The sequence below is a fragment of the Mobula birostris genome, chromosome 3 (assembly GCF_030028105.1).
Source record: "Mobula birostris isolate sMobBir1 chromosome 3, sMobBir1.hap1, whole genome shotgun sequence".
Classification (NCBI taxonomy): domain Eukaryota; kingdom Metazoa; phylum Chordata; class Chondrichthyes; order Myliobatiformes; family Myliobatidae; genus Mobula; species Mobula birostris.
The window spans coordinates 25,417,125-25,438,888 of record NC_092372.1 but is presented as its reverse complement, the minus strand read 5'-3'; the positions used below and the strand labels follow the sequence as shown (position 1 = coordinate 25,438,888).

Below are 21,764 nucleotides of genomic sequence, written 5' to 3'. Positions count from 1 at the left end.
CTTCTCAGCTCTTCAACAAAACCATGCTACTAAATCCATTGATTCATACTTTCAGCCCTTGTAATCTGGAAGAAATCTAAACCATTAAAACAAAACAAGAAGCAACTAATCAATGACAGCACGAAATCACAAAATACAGAAAATAAGGACAAACTAAAACCAAGGGAAGGTGCATGCACAAAGACAGCAAGTGAGAAAAAAGAAAATATGAGAAGGTTAGATCAAAAGAATTAGGAAAGCAAACAAAATAAACATGAAATTAAATTATCAAGGAATATTAAAAAATGATGTTCTGCACATACTGTACATAAATGATAAAAGAAAAACCTTAATAAAGATAGCTCAGAAAGGACAGCCATGCTTATTCAAGGATCATATTATTTGTCTGTAACTGCATAAGCTCTTTATTAATAAATATCTATCCAACTCCCTTCTAAGATCACTTATGAAACAGTTTTCATCTCCAGATCCAGATAATTCTCTAAGTAAAAAGATTTTGCTTCATCTTTTGCCTACGATTTTGAGCCTATGACATTTGTTCATTGGCTTATTTTCTAGAACACATACTTTATTTTCCACTCTCAAAACCACTCATCATCTGGATAACTTCCATGAGGTCACTTGTTACTTTTAATACTTCCTTTTCTAAGAGAAGTAGCCTTAATTCTTAGCAAACAATTCTGGAATTGGAATTGGCTTACTATTGTTGTGTGTATGAAGATACAATGAAGAGCTTGTCTTGCATGCTGTTCATACAGATCAAATCATTGCTCTGAGATAGAACAAGGTAAACAATAACAGAATAAAGTAACAACCATAGAGAAAATGCAGTGCAGGTAAACAATAATGGGTAAGATCATGGCAAGGTAGATTGTGAGGTCTAGAGTCCAGCTTACCATCCAAGGAAACCATTCAACAGTCTTGTAACAGTGGGGTAGAAGCTGTTCTTGAGCCTGATGCTACGTATTTTCAGTCTTTTGTACCTTCCTCTCAATGGAAGAGGGGAGAAGAGAGATGGAGTGTGTGGAAACATTTCTCTTAATTGAATTCCCTCAATCTAGATAACTTGACATATTCCTTCTCTGCATCATTCCAGATGTCAGCTGAGATCTATGTAATTACTCATTAGTTCTAACCAGTTGCAGAATAAATGTTTGTGAGTCCATCAGAAGATTTCACTAGCTGTTCTTTAAATTGTCCTTTTCCATCTATTTCAATACTATGAAAATATGAGACACTTATTAACTCAAATATTTGCAACAAAGTTTAATAAAGCCCAATATCAATTTTAATATCATGGTGAAACAAGGAGATGCATTACAAATGATAATATACAAATATCTTTTAATTGTATCAATAGAACTTAGACGAACAGGGACTCTAGTTTACACTGACATCTATAGTTGGTTAGTACTCATTCTCAAGCTCAGTCAAGAAAGAAGCTTTAATTCAAGACCACAAAATATGGTTATCACAGCTAAACTTAAATAAGGCAGTGCAAGTTGATCGTTCAGATTAAAAGCTTGTACCTTTGCATCTAGAAGCTCTTCTACATCTTCTTCTATGTCTATCTTTGCATTTTCAGATGGCATTGCTTCAGTCGGCGTAGAAGCTGCTAAAGGTTCTTCATCTGGATAGTAGGCAGGAAAGGCTATAAGTTAATGGGCTGGATCATCTTTAACTTTGACTAGTGGCCTAACAGTGAATCGGAATCAGAATCAGGTTTATTATCACTGGCATGTGTTGTGAAATTTGTTAACTTAGCAGCAGTTCAATGCACTACATAATATAAAAGAAGAGAGAAAAAAAGTAATAAATAAATAAGTAAATCAATTACAGCATATGTACAAAGAATAGATTAAAAATTGTGCAAAACCAGAAATAATATATATTAAAAAAGTGAGGTAACGTTCACAGGATCAATGTCCATTTAGGAATCAAATGGCAGAAGGGAAGAAGCTGTTCCTGAATCACTGAGTGTATGCCTTCGGGCTTCTGTACCTCCTACCTGATGGTAACAGTGAGAAAAGGGCATGCCCTGGGTGCTAGGGGTTCTTAATAAAGGACCTTTCTGAGACATTTCTCCTTGAAGATATCCTGGGTACTTTGTAGGCTAGTATCCAAGATGGAGCCGACTAAATTTACAACCCTCTGCAGCTGTTTCAGTCCTGTGCAGTAGTGCCCCACCACCACCCTCACCCCCCACAGCCCCCCCCCCGGCATACCCGACAGTGATGCAGCCTGTCAGAGTGCTCTCCATGGTACATCTACAGAAGTTTTTGAGTGTTTTTGTTGACATACTAAATCTCTAGGGATACGAACTGACAATAAACTGGACTGGTCAAAGAACACTGAGGCTGTCTACAAGAAGGGTCAGAGCCGTCTCTATTTCCTGAGGAGACTGAGGTCCATTAACATCTGCTGGACGATGCTGAGGATGTTCTATGAGTCTGCGGTGGCCAGTGCTATCATGTTTGCTGTTGTGTGCTGGGGCAGCAGGCTGAGGGTAGCAGACACCAACAGAATCAACAAACTCATTCGTAAGGCCAGTGATGTTGTGGGGATGGAGCTGGACTCTCTCACAGTGGTGTCTGAAAAGAGGATGCCATCTAAGTTGCATGCCATCTTGGTCAATGCCTCCCATCCACTACATAATGTACTGGGTGGGCACAGGAGTACATTCAGCCAGAGACTCATTCCTCCAAGATGCAGCACTGAGTGTCATAGGAAGTCATTCCTGCCTGTAGCCATCAAACTTTACAACTCCTCCCTTGGAGTGTCAGGCATCCTGAGCCAATAGGCCGGTCCTGGATTTATTTCATAATTTACTGGCATAATTTACATATTACTATTTAACTATTTATGGTTCTATTACTATTTATTATTTATGGAGCAACTGTAACAAAAACCAATTTCCCCCAGGATTAATAAAGTATGACTATGACTCTTCAAGCTTCTAACAAAGTATGGATGCTGTCTTGCCTCCTTTGTAGCTGCATCGATATGTTACTATGAGGTTAGGTCCTCAGAGATCTTGGCACCCAGGAACTTGAAACTACTCACTCTCTCTACTTCAGATCCCTCTATGAGGATTGGTATATGTTCCTTCATCTTACCCCTCCTGAAGTCCACAATCAGCTCTTTCGTCTTATTGATGTTGAGTGCCAGGTTGTTGCTGCGACACCACTCCACTAGTTGGCATATCTCACTCCTGTACACCCTATTGTTACCATCTGAGATTCTACTAACAATGGATTTATCATCAGCAAATTTATAGTTGGTATCTGAGCTATGCCTAGCCACACAGTCATGGGAATAGAGAGAGTAGAGCAGTGGGCTAAGCACACACCCCTGAGGTGCACCAGTGTTGACCGTCAGCAAGGAGGAGATATTATCACCAGTCTGCACAGATGGTGGTCTTCCAGCTAGGAAGTTGAAGATCCAATTGCAGAGGGAGGTACAGAGGTCCAGATTCTGTGGGTTAAATGCTGAGCTATAGTTGATGAACGGCATCCTGACATAGGTATTTGTATTGTCTAAGGCCGTGTAAAGAGCCATTGAGATTGCGTCTGCCGTTGACCTTTTGTGATCATAAGCAAATTGCATTGGATCCAGGTCCTTGCTGGGGCAGGAGTTCAGTCTAGTCATGACCAATCTCTCAAAGCATTTCATCACTGTAGATGTGAGTGCTAATTGATGATGGTCATTTAGGCAACTCACATTATTCTCCTTAGGCACTGGTATAATTGTTGCCGTTTTGAAGCAAGTGGGAACTTCCGTCCGTAGCAGTGACAGGCTGAAAATGTCCTTGAATACTCCCGCCAGTAGGTTGGCACAACTTTTCAGAGCCTTACCAGGTACTCCATCAGGGCCTTCTGCCTTGTGAGGGTTCACTCTCTTTAAAGACAGCCTAACATCACCCTCGAGACAGAGATCACCGGGTCACTGGGTGCAGCAGGGATCTACACAGCTGTAGTTGTGTTCTCCCTTTCCAAGTGTGCATAGAAGGCATTGAGTTCATCTGGTAGTGAAGCATTGCTGCCATTCATGCTATTGGGTTTCGCTTTATAGAAAGTAATGCCTTGCAAACGCTGCCAGAGTTGTCGTACATCTGATGTCACCTCCAACCTTTTACGACATTGTCTCTTCGTCCTTGAAATAGCCCTCCACAAGTCATACCCGGTTTTCAGGTACAGACCTGGGTTGCCAGCCTTGTGTGCCACAGACCGAGACAATGCACCTTGTGGTTCATTATGGCTTATGATTTGAGAATGTACTGTTATAATGAGGTCCAATGTAGACCTGAGAAGTAATAGCCGCTCTTCTCTTCGGGGAAGTTGTAGCTTTCTGACCTCAATATCAAATTCTACAACTTTCTTAGTCTGAGTCTGAACTAGACATTTCAGCGGTACATCACCCATCTATGATATTTGCTCAGATTTTCTCACCCACCTTCTCCACAATTTTAAACTAACACATTTTATTTCATTTCCAGTTCTGATTAAGGTAGTTTTTACCTGTAATATTAACTTCTTTTGACAGATGTTCCTTGATCTACTGCATGTTTCCAGCATTTTCTGTAGTTTTTGATTTTCAGGGATTCTTCGGGGGCAGGAATTACTTGTATTCGGTAAAGCATGGACATTAGGGAAAGGCAGCATGGTTTTATAGAATAATACAGCACAGTACAGGCCCTTCGGCCCACAATGTTGTGCCAACCCTCAAACCCTGCCTCCCACCTTAAATTCCTCCATATACCTGACTAGTAATCTCTTAAACTTCACTAGTGTATCTGTCTCCACCACTGACTCAGGCAGTGCATTCCATGCACCAACCACTCTCTGAGTAAAAAACCTTCCTCTAATATCCCCCTTGAACTTCCCACCCCTTACCTTAAAGCCATGTCCTCTTGTATTGAGCAGTGGTGCCCTGGGGAAGAGGCGCTGGCTATCCACTCTATCTATTCCTCTTATTATGTTGTACAGCTCTATCATGTCTCCTCTCATCCTCCTTCTCTCCAAAGGGAAAAGCCCTAGTTTCCTTAATCTCCGATCATAATGCATACTCTCTGAACCAGGCAGCATCCTGATAAATCTCCTCTGTACCCTTTCCAATGCTTCCAAATCCTTCCTATAGTGAGGCGACCAGAACTGGACACAGTACTCCAAGTGTGGCCTAACCAGAGTTTTATAGAGCTGCATCATTACATTGCGACTCTTAAACCCTATCCCTCGACTTATGAAAGCTAACACCCCATAAGCTTTCTTAACTACCTTATCCACCTGGGAGGCAACTTTCAGGGATCTGTGGACATGTACCCCCAGATCCCTCTGCTCCTCCACACGACCAAGTATCCTGCCATTTATTTTGTACTCTGCCTTGGAGTTTGTCCTTCCAAAGTGTACCACCTCACACTTCTCCGGGTTGAACTCCATCTGCCACTTCTCAGCCCACCTCTACATCCTATCAATGTCTCTCTGCAATCTTCGACAATCCTCTACACTATCTACAACACCACCAACCTTTGTGTCGTCTGCAAGCTTGCCAACCCACCCTTCTACCCCCACATCCAGGTTGTTAATAAAAATCACAAAAAGTAGAGGTCCCAGAACAAATCCTTGTGGGACTCCACTGGTCACAACCCTCCAATCTGAATGTACTCCCTCCACCATGACCCTCTGCCTTCTGCAGGCAAGCCAATTCTAATCCACCTGGCCAAACTTCCCTGGATCCCATGCCTTCTGACTTTCTGACTAAGCCTACCATGTGGAACCTTGTCAAATGCCTTACTAAAATCCATATAGCTAACATCCACTGCACTACCTTCATCTATATGCCTGGTCACCTCCTCAAAGAACTCTATCAGGCTTGTTAGACAAGATCTGCCCTTCACAAAGCCATGCTGACTGTCCCTGATCAGACCATGATTCTCTAAATGCCCAGAGATGCTATCTCTAAGAATCTTTTCCAACAGCTTTCCCACCACAGACGTAAGGCTCACTGGTCTATAATTACCCGGACTATCCCTACTAACTTTTTTGAACAAGCGGACAACATTCGCCTCCTTCCAATCCTCCGGTACCATTCCCGTGGACAACGAGGACATAAAGATCCGAGCCAGAGGCTCAGCAATCTCTTCTCTCGCCTCGTGGAGCAGCCTGGGGAATATTCTGTCAGGCCCCGGGGACTTATCTGTCCGAATGCATTTTACCAACTCCAACACCTCCTCTCCCTTAATATCAACATGCTCCAGAACATCAACCTCACTCATATTATCCTCACTGTCATCAAGTTCCCTCTCATTGGTGCATAACGAACAGAAGTATTCATTGAGGACCTCGCTCACTTCCACAGCTTCCAGGCACATCTTCCCACCTTTATCTCTAATCGGTCCTACCTTCACTCCTGTCATCCTTTTTTTCTTCACATAATTGAAGAATGCCTTGGGGTTTTCCTTTACCCTACTCGCCAATGCCTTCTCATGCCCCCTTCTTGCTCTTCTCAGCCCCTTCTTAAGCTCCTTTCTTGCTTCCCTATATTCCTCAATAGACCCATCTGATCCTTGCTTCCTAAACCTCATGTATGCTGCCTTCTTCCACCTGACTAGATTTTCACCCATGGTTCCTTCACCCTACCATTCTTTATCATCCTCATCGGGACAAATTTATCCCTAACATCCTGCAAGAGATCTCTAAACATCGACCACATATCCATAGTACATTTCCCTGCAAAAACATCATCCCAATTCACACCCACGTTCTAGCCTTATAGCCTCATAATTTGCCCTTCTCCAAATAAAAACTTCCCTGTCCTCTCTGATTCTATCCTTTTCCATGATAATGCTGAAGGCCAGGGAGTGGTGGTCACTGTCCCCCAGATGCTCACCCACTGAAAGATCTGTGACCTGACCTGGTTCATTACCTAGTACCAGATCTAGTGTGGCATTCCCCGTAGTCGGCCTGTCCACATACTGTGACAGAAATCCATCTTGGGCACACTTAACAAACTCTGCCCATGTAAACCCTTGGAACGAATCAGGTGCCAATCAATATTCGGGAAGTTAAAGTCACCCACGATAACAACGTTGTTATTTTTGCACCTTTCCAAAATCTGCCTCCCAATCTGCTCCTCTGTATCTCTGCTGCTCCCAGGGAGCCTATAGAATACCCCCAATAGAGTAACTGCTCCCTTCCTGTTCCTGACTTCCACCCATATTGACTCAAAAGAGGATCCTGCTACATTACCCACCCTTTCTGTAGCTGTAATGGTATCCCTGACCAGCAATGCCACCCCTCCTCCCCTTTTTCCCACCCCCTCTATCCCTTTTAAAGCACTGAAATCCAGGAATATTGAGAATCCATTCCTGCCCTGGTGCCAGCCAAGTCTCTGTAATGGCCACTACATCGTAATTCCATGTATGTATCCAAGCTCTCAGTTCATCACCTTTGTTCCTGATGCTTCTTGCATTGAGGTACACACATTTCAGCCCTTCTACCTTACTGAATTTACACCGTTTATTCTGCTTCCCTTTCCTCAAAGCCTCTCTGTATGTCAGATCCCGCTTTACTCCGTGCACTTCTTTCACTGCTCTATCGCTTCAGGTCCCATCCCCCTTGCAAATTAGTTTAAACCTTCCTGAACCATGCTAGCAAACCTACCTGCAAGGATATTGCTCCCCCTTGAGTTCAGGTGCAACCCATCCAGTCTGTACAGGTCCCACCTTCCCCAGAAGAGATCCTAATGTTCCAAAAATCTAAAACCCTGCTCCCTGCACCAACTACTTAGCCACACATTCAACTGCCATCTCCTCCAATTCTTATAATCACTGTCACGTAGCACTGGCAGCAATCCTGAGAACATCACCCTTGAGGTCCTGTTCTTCAGCCTTCTGCCTAGTTCCCGAAACTCACACTTCAGGACCTCATCCCTCTTCCTGCCTATGTCATTGGTCCCAACATGTATCACGACTTCTGGTTGCTTTCCCTCTCGTACCAGGATGTCGTGCACCCGGTCAGAGACATCCCGGACCCTGGCAGCCGGGAGGCAACAAACCATGCGGGTGTCCTTCTCACGTCCACAAAATCTCCTGTCTGCTCCCCTGACTATAGAGTCTCCAATGACGACAGTTCTCCTCTTCTCCGTCCCACCCTTCTGCACCATCGGGTCAGACTCAGTGCCAGAGGCCCTGCCACCGTGGCTCACACCTGGTCGGTCGTCCCCGCCAACAGTATCCAGGACGGTAAACTTATTATTCAGGGGAATGGCTACAGGGATGCTCTGCACTACCTGTCTGCTCACATTCGCTATCCCCCCTCTGACTGTCACCCAACGACCTGCTTCCGACAGCCTAGGTGTGACTACCTCCCTGTAGCTCTCATCTATGACTGCCTCATTCTCCATTATGAGTCGAAGGTCATCCAGCTGCTGCTCCAGATTCCTTACACGGTCTTCCAGATCGCCCAGCCATATGCACTTCTAGCAGATATGACTCTGCGGGAGGGGGCAGTTCCCCCAAGACTGCCACATCTCACATGAGATGCACATCACCGTCTCAAGAGGCATTGTAAAGACTAACTGCGAGCAAACTTGTCCTCCGCCTCTTATCGTTGAAGCCTCTCAAGTCAAAGGGGGTTTATGTGGGGGGAAATCCTGTCTCACAAGTTCGATCAAGTTTTTTGAGGAGGTGATGAAGATGATTAACGAGGGTAGGGCTTTACCCTCAGCAATCACCTTTATTACATCTTCAAAATACTTATTCAAACTTTACCTACATAAAGTATTTAACAAAGTCCCTCATGGTATGCTGTCTGGAACATAAAGTCATATGGGATCTCTGACACACACAAAATACTGCAGCAACTCAGCAAGCCATGGAGCAACAATGGAAAAGAACAAACGGTTAACGTCTCGGCCTGAAACATCGCCATGGAGCAACAATGGAAAAGAACAAACGGTTAACGTCTCGGCCTGAAACATCAACTTCTTAACCACTTAACCATATAACAATTACAGCGCGGAAACAGTCCATCTCGGCCCTTCTAGTCCGTGCCGAACCCTTACTCTCACCTAGTCCCACCGACCTGCACTCAGCCCATAACCCTTCATTCCTTTCCTGTCCATATATCGATCCAATTTAACTTTAAACGACAACATCGAACCTGCCTCAACCACTTCTGCTGGAAGCTCATTCCACACAGCTACCACTCTCTGAGTAAAGAAGTTGTCCCCCATGTTACCCCTAAACTTTTTCCCTTTAACTCTCAACTCATGTCCTCTTGTTTGAATCTCCCCCACTCTCAGTGGAAAAAGCCTATCCACGCCAACTCTATCTATCCCCCTCATGATTTTAAAAACCTCTATCAAGTCCCCCCTCAACCTTCTACGCTCCAAAGAATAAAGACCCAGCTTGTTCAACCTTTCTCTGTAACTTAGGAGATGAAACCCAGGCAACACTCTAGTAAATCTCCTCTGTACTCTCTCAATTTTATTGACATCTTTCCTATAATTCAGTGACCAGAACTGTACACAATACTCCAAATTTGGTCTTACCAATGCCTTATACAATTTCAACATTACATCCCAACTCCGATACTCAATGCTCTGATTAATAAAGGCCACCATACCAAAAACTTTCTTCACCACCCTATCGACATGAGATTCCACCTTCAGGGAACTATGCACCATTATTCCGGGATCCCTCTGTTCTACTGCATTCTTCAATGCCCTGACTATTTACCATGTATGTCCTATTTTGATTAGTCCTACCAAAATGTAGCACCTCACATTTATCAGCATTAAACTCCATCTGCCATCTTTCAGCCCACTCTTCTAACTGGCCTAAATCTCTCTGCAAGCTTTGAAAACCTACTTCATTATCCACAACTCCACCTATCTTAGTACCATCTGCATACTTACTAATCCAATTTACCACCCCATCATCTAGGTCATTTATATATATGACAAACAACATTGGACCCAGTACAGATCCCTGAGGCACACCACTAGACACTGTCCTCCAATCTGACACACAGTTATCCACCACTACTCTCTGGCGTCTCCCATCCAGCCACTGCTGAATTCATTTTACTACTTCTATACTAATGCCTAACGATTGAACCGTCCTAACTAACCTTCCTTGTGGAACCTTGTCAAAGGCCTTACTGAAGTCCATATAGACAACATCCACCACTTTACCCTCGTCAACTTTCCTAGTAACCTCTTCAAAAAATTCAATAAGATTTGTCAAACATGACCTTCCACGCACAAATCCATGTTGACTGTTCCTAATCAGACCCTGTCTAACCAGATAATTATATATGCCATCTCTAAGAATACTTTCCATTAATTTACCCACCACTGACTTCAAACTCACAGGCTGATAATTGCTAGGTTTACTCCTAGAATCCTTTTTAAACAATGGAACAACATGAGCAATACGCCAATCCTCTGGCACCATGCCCGTTTCTAATGACATTTGAAATATTTCTGTCAGAGCCCCTGCTATTTCCACACTAACTTCCCTCAAGGTCCTAGGGAATATCCTGTCAGGACCCGGAGACTTATCCACTTTTATATTCCTTAGAAGCACCAGTACTTCTTCTTCTTTAATCATCATACTTTCCATAACTACGCTACTTGTTTCACTTATCTTACACAATTCAATATCCTTCTCCTTAGTGAATACCGAAGAAAAGAAATTGTTCAAAATCTCCCCTATCTCTTTTGGCTCCGCACACAGCCGTCCATTCTGATTCTCTAAGGGACCAATTTTATCCCTCACTATCCTCTTAGTATTAATATAACTGTAGAAACACTTTGGATTTATTTTCACCTTCCTTGCCAAACCAACCTCATATCTTCTTTTAGTTATTCTAATTTCTTTCTTAAGATTCTTTTTACATTCTTTATATTCCTCAAGCACCTCATTTACTCCAAGCTGCCTATATTTATTGTAGATCTCTCTCTTTTTCTGAACCAAGTTTCCAATATCCTTTGAAAACCATCGCTCTCTCAAACTTTTAACCTTTCCTTTCGACCTAACAGGAACATAAAGATTCTGTACCCTCAAAATTTCACCTTTAAATGACCTCTATTTCTCTATTACATCCTTCCCATAAAACAAATTGTCCCAATCCACTCCTTCTAAATCCTTTTGCATCTCCTCAAAGTTAGCCTTTCTCCAATCAAAAATCTCAACCCTGGGTCCAGTCCTATCCTTCTCCATAATTATATTGAAACTAATGGTATTGTGATTACTGGACCTGAAGTGCTCCCCAACACATACCTCTGTCACCTGACCTATCTCCATAATTATATTGAATCTAACAGCATTGTGATCACTGGACTCTAAGTGCTCCCCAGCACATACCTCTGTCACCTGACCTATCTCATTCCCTAACAGGAGATCCAACACTGCCCCTTCTCTAGTTGGTACCTCTATGTATTGCTGCAAAAAACTATCTTGCACACATTTTACAAACTCCAAACCATCCAGCCCATTTACAACATGGGTTTCCCAGTCTATGTGTGGTAATTAAAATCTCCCACAATCACAACCTTGTGCTTACTACAAATATCTGCTATCTTCTTACAAATTTGCTCCTCCAATTCTTGCTCGCCGTTAGGTGGTCTATAATACACCCCTATAAGCATTACTACACCTTTCCCATTCCTCAATTCCACCCAAATAGCCTCCCTAGACGAGTCCTCTAATCTATCCTGCCAAAGCACTGTTGTAATATTTTCTCTGAGAAGCAATGTAACACCCTCACCCTCTTGCCCTTCCAATTCTATCACACCTGAAGTAACGAAATCCAGGAATATTTAGTTGCCAATCACACCCCTCTTGCAACTATGTTTCACTAATAGCTACAACATCATATGTCCAGGTATCAATCCATGCTGTAAGCTCATCCACCTTTCTTACAATGCTCCTAGCATTAAAATAGATGCATTTAAGAAACTCTCCACCTCTTACTCTGTTTATCCCTAATGGTGCAAACGACTTGGTTATCTTTTTCTTCCTTCTCCCCTACATCTTCAGTCTGAGTGCTCTCATTCTCTGTCCCCTGCTTATCCTCCCTCACACACTGTCTACTAGCTTTCTCTATCTGTGAACTAACCTCCCCTCTCCTAGTCTCTTCAATTTGATTCCCACCCACCCAACCATTCTAGTTTAAAGTCTCCCCAGTAGCCTTCTTTTCCATGGATGCTGCCTGGCTTGCTGAATTGCTCCAGCATTCTGTGTGTGTTGCTTGGATTTCCAGTATCTGCAGATTTTCTCGTTTGGGATCTATGATAAGTTGAATACAAAATTCACTTGGTCTTAAAAGACAAAGTAGTGGTAAGAGGTTGCTTCGCTAACTGGAGGTCTATTGGGCTGATGAGTAAGCTTGCAGGTGACATGAAAATTGATGGAATTATGGAGAGTGAAGAAGATAGTCAGTTGTTTGTTGTTACAGCAGGAGATAAATCGGGATGGAAAATGGGAGATGGAGTTTAATATGACACACATAATGAGTTGTATTTTAAAAGATCAGATACAGGAGGAAATTGTGCATAAATGCAGGCCCTTTACAAGTTCTGATGTAAAAAGGAATCTTGGGATGCAAGTCCATAGTTTGGAGAAAGGCAACTCAAAGGAATAGGGTGGTAGAGAAGACATAGCAATACTTGCATTCATTATTTGGGCTTTTGAGCACAAATATGAAGAAGTCCTGTTGCAACCTGTAAAACTTTAATTAGCCCATATTTAGAGTATTGCATGCAGTTCTACATAGAAACATAGTTCTGGTTGCTACACTATAGGAAGTATATGAAGACTTTAGAGACGGTGCCAAAGAGTTCCAGGAGGATGTCATCAAGAGCTGAGGAGCAATATGAGAGAAGTATATAATAATATAGGAGGTTCAGATAAGGTAGATAAAGTATTTTTCCCATGCTGAAGGAAGTCAGATACATGAGGTCATAGTTTAAAGGCGAGAGAGGGAAAGTTTAAAGGAGATGGTTGACACGCACTGCCAGAGGAGGTGGTAAAAGCAGATATGATAGCAGCTTGGAAGAGGTATTTAGAAAGTCACATGAACAAACAGAGGACAAAGGAATATGGATCACATAGAAACTGATAGGATAAGCTTAGGCTGGTATTAGTATTCATGCAGATGTCATGGGCCAAAGAGCCTGTTGCTGCCCTGTACTGTTTTATGTTCTTTGTTCTAAATGCATATCTGTGCTCAAAAAAATAAAGTACATTTACCTACAGTCTGCTGGATCCCACAAGGGTCAGAAATAACATGTCTTACTGAAACAAATGCAAGTGCTTTTTAAATCCAATTGTCAATAGTCACTCCAGCTTCAGTAAAGATTTTCATTCACTCCCTTTTGGCAAGTGTCTACCTGTTATAGCCAACAATTTTATTATAAGCAGGGTTATATTTTCTCACCTCTTCACAAGATTCAATATATTTGCTCTATATTGTAGAAAGTCTCAAAGAAGAAGTTGCCACCAGAGGAAAAGAACGAACAAATTTATAGACCTTGCCCTCCCTTGATGCAGGCACATTTCCTATTATGTGAATGAGCTAAAGCTCAGTCATGGTAACAGTAATGGTGGAGAAGTGCCAATGACTGCTTCTTTTCTTCTAGCTCTCCCTATGCATTTTGTGTAACAATTGCCAACGTTTTTACCAGCTACTTCTCTCTCAGTTATCTACATTTGCATTTAACCAATCATTTCATTTAAGATGTTGAAAATTTGTTCTGTTAATTAAGTGAGGAGAGAAAACCAGTCTATTCAACAATATAGCATTTTTTTTCCTCTCACTCATGCTGGAAACTAAGAACCATGAATAATTTCCAGGCTAGTCTAGAGTAGAAGTCTTTAAATTGTGGAGAAGCACATGGAGGAATATAGATCACCACAGATGAAAGCTTCCTGGAGTATGAAATTATACATCAGTTCTGCTGTAAACAATTCCAATCCTGACTTCAAGGGGCCCAGTGTTTCAAAGAAAGATGATGGTAGGAAACACAATCAATAGTCCACCTGTAAGCTTGTGTATATCACACAGCTTGGAAGAAAACAGTTTCTTCCAAGTTTACACATCAAAGTTTCACATACTACGGAGATCTTTATATCTAGATAAGCACTAAGCTAACCTCTACTATCAAAACAGTAGTGGCATAAGTCATGCAGCATCTCTTAATAGCTCTCTCCCTGTACTGGAAGATTAGCTAAATATCAACATATTCTTGAGCATCACCCATGTCAGGTGCATAGGATTGTTAGAATTCATTCAAGATTCAAGATTGTTTAATGTCATTTCCAATACCCAAGTGTAAAGGAGAATGAAATAATTATTACCCCGGATACAATGCAGCCCAAAAAAAACAATAGGATAAAGAACATAATAATTTTTAAAAATACACACACAATGAATATATGTATACATAAGATAGCTTATATACATAGAATGATTGTATGTACATAAAGTGACACTAGGTACGGGAGTGTCTGTACATAAGGTGACTCAGCCAGGAAATGATGAAGTAGTGGTGGGGTGGTGTGGAGGGGTGGGTTGCTGAGTGGAGGTGTTGATCAGTCTTACCATTTGAGAAAAGTTACTGCTTTTTAGTGTGGTAGTCCTGGCGTGGATACCACATAGCCTCCCCCCTGATGGGAATGGGACAAACAGTCCATGAACAGGGTGGGTGGGATCCTTCTTATTGCTGGCCTTTTTCTGGTACCTTTCTTTATATATGTATTTGATGCTGGGTAGGCTGGTGCATCGGACAGTTTTAACTACCCACTGAAGAATCTTCCTGGCTGCTGCTGTGCAGTTTCCAGACCATGCAGTGATGCAGCATGTTAGCATGCTCTCTACTGTGCTTCTGCAGAAGGTTGTTAGTATTGATGTGCATAGTCCAGTTTTCTTCAACCACCTCGGAAAGTAGAGATGTTGGTGAGATCTCTTGATTGTGCAGGATGTGTTTTGGGACCATGAGAGATTGTGTGAACTGAGTCCAGATGAAGGTCTCAACCAGAAACATTTATCCATTTCCCTTCGTAGATGCTGAATTCCTCCAGTGCTGTATGTGTAACATGAGTTTAGCCCTGCCTACCCAATATCTTTATCCATCGACAATGGTGCTATTATTAGCACTGTATATTGTGCTGGGATAGATGGCTTCAGCCCTCATCCAAGAATGCAAGATCTTTCAATGAGATTACTTCTGGTGGCCCTGATGTGTGACCACATTATGTCCATCAAAAGTGGTCTCAATAAAAACTCAATTACATTCCAGTAAGTGCTGTTGAAATCATTCATAGGAGAAAAGGGATAGATAAGTATGTAAACAAGACTAAAAATAATTGTCATTATTGTCAAATCTTGAATATAGATACAAATATCTTGTTTGCAATATGGACTATTTTTGTTTTTTTTAAACATGCCATTACAAGATGAGAGTATTCTACAAAAATCTAGACTGAAGAAAGAAAATTGGATGTAATTAGTAAATATAGTGGTAAGGATTACAGGTGTTGACATATGATGAAGGCAAGGATGATTTAAACGAAACACTGCTCCATTATTTACAATGGTAACTGATGTTTCTTCTTTACAGTCCTATTTATCTTGTCCCACTAGAATTCTTGTACAGACAGTATTATCAGTTAATCCCTCATGATAACAAAGTTCTGGGGTAAGGAGCAGTTGATACTGCAAAATTGCTCTGGAATATTCACACCTATAGAATTTGCAATTGCATTTCAATTGGTAGAATGCATCTGCTGAACATAACAGCAGACAATGGAGTTTGGGTCGTTCGGAGAAACACAGATAGTCATTTTCAGTAAGTGACTTAGCCTGTAAAGTGATAAAGTGTAAGAGTCTGAGACACTGTTGCAGAGTAAACTTTGGCTCATAACAATGCTCTCTAAATGTGTTTTGCAAATAAATATGTTCTGTCTGCTTCCTCCTCTTTCTCACTGTGATTACTTTGGTTCTCCAACATTTTTCATGCTGTTCTGTTTCCTCCTCCAGGCCTAAAACAGTTCTGTGAGAACGCCCATGGTTGCTTTCAAAATGTTTACAAATCAGCAAGGGTAGCAAGACCAAGATTTTCCACAGTGATAAAACACATCATAAAATACTGAAAATACTCACTGCTTGATTCCTTTAAACAACACTTATGTGATTTCCTTCCTGCCAGTTAGTGATGCACCACTGCATAAGTTCAGCATGACGTTAGTCAAAAATCAATGCATTCCAAAACCAAAGCAATGCTAGACTTTTTGAATAACCATAGCAATAGTGGTGGTAAAATGAACTTCTGAATTTCCATCCAACTTCAACAATTATAATGAAGTGGTCTAGTTTATATTGACAATATTCTTGATCTATTGCTTATTTTGCTGATTTAGACAGAGGAAATAAGAATAAATTTAAGAAGGTCAATTTGGAATTTATTTCTTTTTTTGATACTTTAACCGAATCCACATATACACCACTGACTGGTGGTATAATCACCACCGATAAAACAGTCCCATTTAAGGTAAATTCTGCTCTTCAACACTCCAATCAAGGAGGTACTTTTAAAAGGAGCATGGTACAAACATCACACATCAAAGTTGCCGGTGAACACAGCAGGCCAGGCAGCATCTCTAGGAAGAGGTACAGTCGACGTTTCAGGCCGAGACCCTTCGTCAGGATTAACTGAAGGAAGAGTTAGCATTTCAAATCTCTTACTAACTCTTCCTTTAGTTAGTCCTGACGAAGGGTCTCGGCCTGAAACGTCGACTGTACCTCTTCCTAGAGATGCTGCCTGGCCTGCTGCCTTCACCAGCAACTTTGATGTGTGTTGCTTGAATTTCCAGCATCTGCAGAATTCCTGTTGTTATGGTACAAACATAGTGCCAGGACCACAGCTTAATTTATTCAAGTTGGGTGCAACTTCTCACTGGTTGTTCACAAAAGCTAAGCTCACAAAAGTAATGATTTTAAATTTTCATTTCTTGATGCAGCATAAAAAATCTACATCAATATATTACACACAATTTTAACAAGTATTCCTAATTTTAAATGTATATTATTTCCTAGTTTTGATCCAAATAAAATTCCTATCTTAGCATGTCACGGAAGATAATGAATTCAAGAATTTTTATTATTGTACAACGGAATCTACCTCAGTATATTAACAGCCTTTATAAAAGGATAACTAAACCTTCAACAAATGCTCAACATCACACTACACCATGCCATATCTTCCTAATCATCCTCCATTACCCCTATCCAACATTCCATTCACCAAACATAACACATGGAAAGCTGAATGAAAATCATCAGTAATTAGTTGGAGATTAATTAGTTCAATGCACAAAATAATACAGAGCTATTGAAATTATGTGGTGTGAATAAATGCCCACTAGGGAAGTTCATAAATTCATACCACCAGTGCCTAATCTTATTTATTCAGGATCTTAGGTTAAAGAGATCCTGCAGATGCTGAAAAGTCCAGACACACACATTAAATGTCGGACGAATTCAGCAAATCAGGCAGCATCTATGGAAGGGAACAATCAGTCAACGTTTGGGCTGAGACCCTTTATCAGAACTGGAAAGGATGGGGGAAAGAAGGCAGAATAAGAAGGTGGGGCAAGGGGAAGGAGTACAAGATGGCTGGTGATAAGTGAAACCGGTGAAGGGGAAGTCCGTGCATGGGATGAAGTGAGTAGCTAGGAGGAGAGAAATGAAAGTAAAGGGCTGAGGAAGAGAGCAGTGGACCATGCAAGAAAGGGAAGGAACTGGGGCACCAGTGGGAGGTTTTAGGCAGGTGAGGAAAAGACAAGGGGTAAGAGGGGAGCCAAAATGGGGGATAGAAAAAGAGAGGGGGGGTTGAAATTACTGGAGGTTATAGAAATCGGTTTTCATGCCATCAATTTGGAAGCTACTCAGACAGAATATGAGGTGCTGCTCTTCCAAACTGAGGGTGGCCTCGTCATGACTGTAGAGGAGGTCAGGGACCGACATATCAGAATCAGGTTTATTATACCTGACATGTGTCGTGAAATTTGTTAACTTAGCAGCAGCAGCTCAATGCAAGATTTAATACAGAAGGGAAAAAAAGTAAAAATAAATAAGTAAATCAATTACAGTACATGTATATTGAATAGATTAAAAGTCATGCAAAAACAGAAATAATATATATTTATTTATAAAAGTGAGGTAGTGTCCATGGGTTCAAAGTCCATTTCGGAACAGATGGCAGAGGGGAAGAAGCTGTTCTTGAATCACTGAGTGTGTGCCTTCAGGCTTCTGTACCTCCTACCTGATGGTAACAGTGAGAAAAGGGCATGCCCTGTGTGCTGGGGGTCCTTACTAATGGATGCTGCCTTTCTGCAACACCGCTCCCTGAAGATGTCCTGGGTACTTTGTAGGGTAGTACCCAAGATGGAACCAACTAAGTTTACAACCCTCTGCAGCTCGGTACACCTATTGAAGTTTTTGAGTGTTTTTGTTGACATACCAAATTTCTTCAAACTCCTAATAGACAATAGACAATAGGTGCAGGAGTAGGCCATTCAGCCCTTCGAGCCAGCACTGCCATTCACTGTGATCATGGCTGATCATCCACTATCAGTATCCAGTTCCTGCCTTATCCCCATAACCTAATGAAGTATAGTCACTGTCTTGTCTTCTTTATAGCTGCATCGACATGTTGGGACCAGGTTAGGTCTTCAGAGATCTTGACACTCAGGAACTTGAAACTGCTCATTCTCTCCACTTCTGATCCCTCTATGAGGATTGGTATGTGTTCCTTCATCTTACCCTTCCTGAAGTCCACAATCAGCTCTTTCGTCTTACTGACTTTGAGTACAAGGTTGTCGCTGCGACACTACTCCACTAGTTGGTATATCGGAATAGTAAGTAGAATTAAAATGAGTGAGCACCAGAAAATCCTGTCTTTTGTGGCAAATGGAGTGAATGTGCTCATGAAGCAATCCCCCAATCTATGCCAGGTCTCCCCGATGGTGCTACCAGGAGCACCAGATCCAGTAGATGACTCCAACAGACTGGCAGGTGAAGTATCACCCTAAATGGTTGTGATAGAGGAAGTGGAGGGGCAGTTGTGGCACTTGTCCTGCTGGCAGGGATAAGTGCCAGGAGTGTGATCAGTGGGGAGTGACAAGCAGACAACATAGTCATGTAGAGAACAATTCCTTTGAAAGCGGAGAGTGGTGAGGAGGGAAAGATGTGTTTAGTGGAAAGATCCTGTTGAAGATGGCAGAAGATACAGGGAATGATGTACCCTAATCGTCAGCTAGTTATTCTCCCACATAGGTGCTACCTGGCTTCCTAAGTTCATCTAGCATGTTGTGGGTGCTGCTGTCAATTTAATCAATATGCTATAGACTGCATACTAAATCACTCTGCAATCCAGTTCCCCCAGCATAAATATTTTAAGTATTTTTGCAGACTGAACCTACAAAGAAAGAAATTCATGTACCTTCAGAAATTTCCAATTTAGACATTTGTCGCTTTGCTTCATCTGAATCTTTGTGTAATAGGTTTCCATCCAATGAGAAGTGAATGGCTAGTTGGCTAATTATTGGTACCTGTTTGTAAGCTCTTTCCTTTAATATAAAAGAAAGTGGCAAATTAAGAATTCAAGCAAATCTTACAAAATACAAGCATTCCCATTATCCATTAAAATCAATAATAAAAAATATAATTTCACTCAATGTACTGGAGAAAAATAGCTTATAAAAAGAAAAGCAAAAACAATCTTCAGTTTAGAGCAATAAACATTGCTTCAGCAGCAATGTAGCAAAAGAGAAAATGATGAAATGATGCTTAATTTATGAACTGACATAAAATATTTTATGTTATCTGCCTTAACAGGCAATTCATAAAAATAAGAATGAAAGCATAGGTAAAAAGGAAGAAAAGCAGAACTGAAGCAGTAATTCATTTGCATATTTTCCAGTTTAATATACTGCACTCAGCACTTACAAGTTCCCCTCTTACCAGAACACCTTGCAGAACACCTCCATTCAATCTTCAAGTGTGACCCTGAGTTTCTAATTCTGTCACCTTAATTGTTCATTGGATTAACATTCTGACCTATTAATTGTGGCTTCCTACACAGTTTCCAAGATGCCCCAACATAAGCTTGAGGAATATCATCTTATGGAACTGTAAGATCAAGATTCAATTTCTGCTGCTGTCTATAAGGTGTTTGTATGTTCTCTCCATGATCAAGTGGGTTTCCTCCAGGTGCTCCAGTTATATCACATATTTCAAAGACGTACAGGTTAGGGTTAACAAGTTATGGGGATGCTACCTTGGTGTCAGAAGCAAAGCAACACTGTGGGTTTTCCCCAGCACATCCTCAGGCTGTGTTGGTTATTGACGCAAAAGATAAATTTCACTGTCCGTTTTCAATGTTTCGATATACATGTGACAAAAAAAGCTAATTTCATCTTTAAGGTCTCTGGAGGTCTGTGACCTGTCGTGTTCTGCAAGGAAGAGTGCTGGGGTGTCTGCTCTTCATGATGTATGTGGTCTCACAAGTAAGCTTGCAGATGATACAAAAATTAGCAGGGTTGTTAATAGTGAGGAAACGTTGTCAAAGGATATAGACCAGCTGGAAATTTGGCTACAGAAATGATAGATGGAGTATATTCTGGACAAGTGTGAGGTGGTGTATTTTGGCAGGTCAAATGTAAGAAGAGCAGGGGCAGCCTAGACATTCTGTGCGCGACAGATACCGAGGACACCTTGGATTGTGCAGCAGGAGAGAGTGTTCGTACAAAGAGAATGAGGGCATTCAGAACATTCTGTACACCACAGTTCCCAAAAAGAGTCGAAGGATTGTGCATAAGTAGGCACTTCCCAAAGGCCAATATAAAGTTGGTATTAAGAGGAACAGACACTGTGGGAGTGGTCATTGTTAGAGTGGGGAGTTCAAGCTTTGGCTCATAGAAACTTTGGCAAGGAGAGATGAAGGCTGTAGTCTGATTTTTTCATTTGATTTTTCTTTCTTATTGCACAGTTAGAGCAGTGGAGATGCCAGGCAGGACAGTGGAATGCTCCTCTCCTGGGATGTGGAGAAGGCAGAGAGCCTCCAGTGTCCCTGGCAAGAAGTACATCCAGCTGCAGTTGCTTTCAGACTGTGCTAAGACCATAAATTATAGGAGAAGAATTAGGTCATTTGACCTATTGAGTTTGCTCTGCCATTTCGTCATGGCTGATTCATTTTCTCTTTCAGCCCCAATCTCCTGCCTTCTCCCTGTGTCCATTTATGCCCTGACTAACCAAGAATCCATTAATCTCTGCCAATGACTTGGCAATAATAGTCATTCACAGCTGCCTGTGGCAACGAATTCCACAGATTCATCACTCTCTGATGAAAGGAATTCCTTCCCATCTCCATTCTAAAAGGACACCCCTCTATTCTAAGGCTGTGTCCTCTGGTCTTCGACACCCCCATCATAGGAAACATTCTCTCCACGTCCACTCTATCAAGGCCTTTCAATATTCAATAGGCTTCAATGAGGTCACCCTTTATTCTTTTGAATTCCAGTAAGTACAGGCCCAGAACCATCAAAAGCTCCTCATATGACAAGCCTTTCAATCCCAGAATCATTTCTGTGAACCTCCTTGGAACCCTCTCCAATGTCAGCATATCCTTTCTTAGATAGAGGCCCAAAAGTTCTCACAATACTCCAAGTGAAGCCTCACCAGTGCTTTATAAAGACTAAA

General features: G+C 41.7%; 1 protein-coding gene across 2 annotated transcripts in view; it reads right to left on the bottom strand.

Annotated features, from left to right (window-relative positions):
* dnai1.2 (dynein, axonemal, intermediate chain 1, paralog 2) overlaps window positions 1-21,764 on the bottom strand; it is a 207,974-nt gene that overhangs the window by 155,389 nt on the left and 30,821 nt on the right. For both annotated transcript variants that reach the window (XM_072251762.1, XM_072251763.1), the window contains 2 exons: window positions 19,507-19,633; window positions 1,530-1,630 (listed from right to left, as the gene is read on the bottom strand). In XM_072251762.1, coding sequence (XP_072107863.1) covers window positions 1,530-1,630; window positions 19,507-19,633 — 228 coding nt within the window. The remainder of the gene's footprint in view (window positions 1-1,529; window positions 1,631-19,506; window positions 19,634-21,764) is intronic.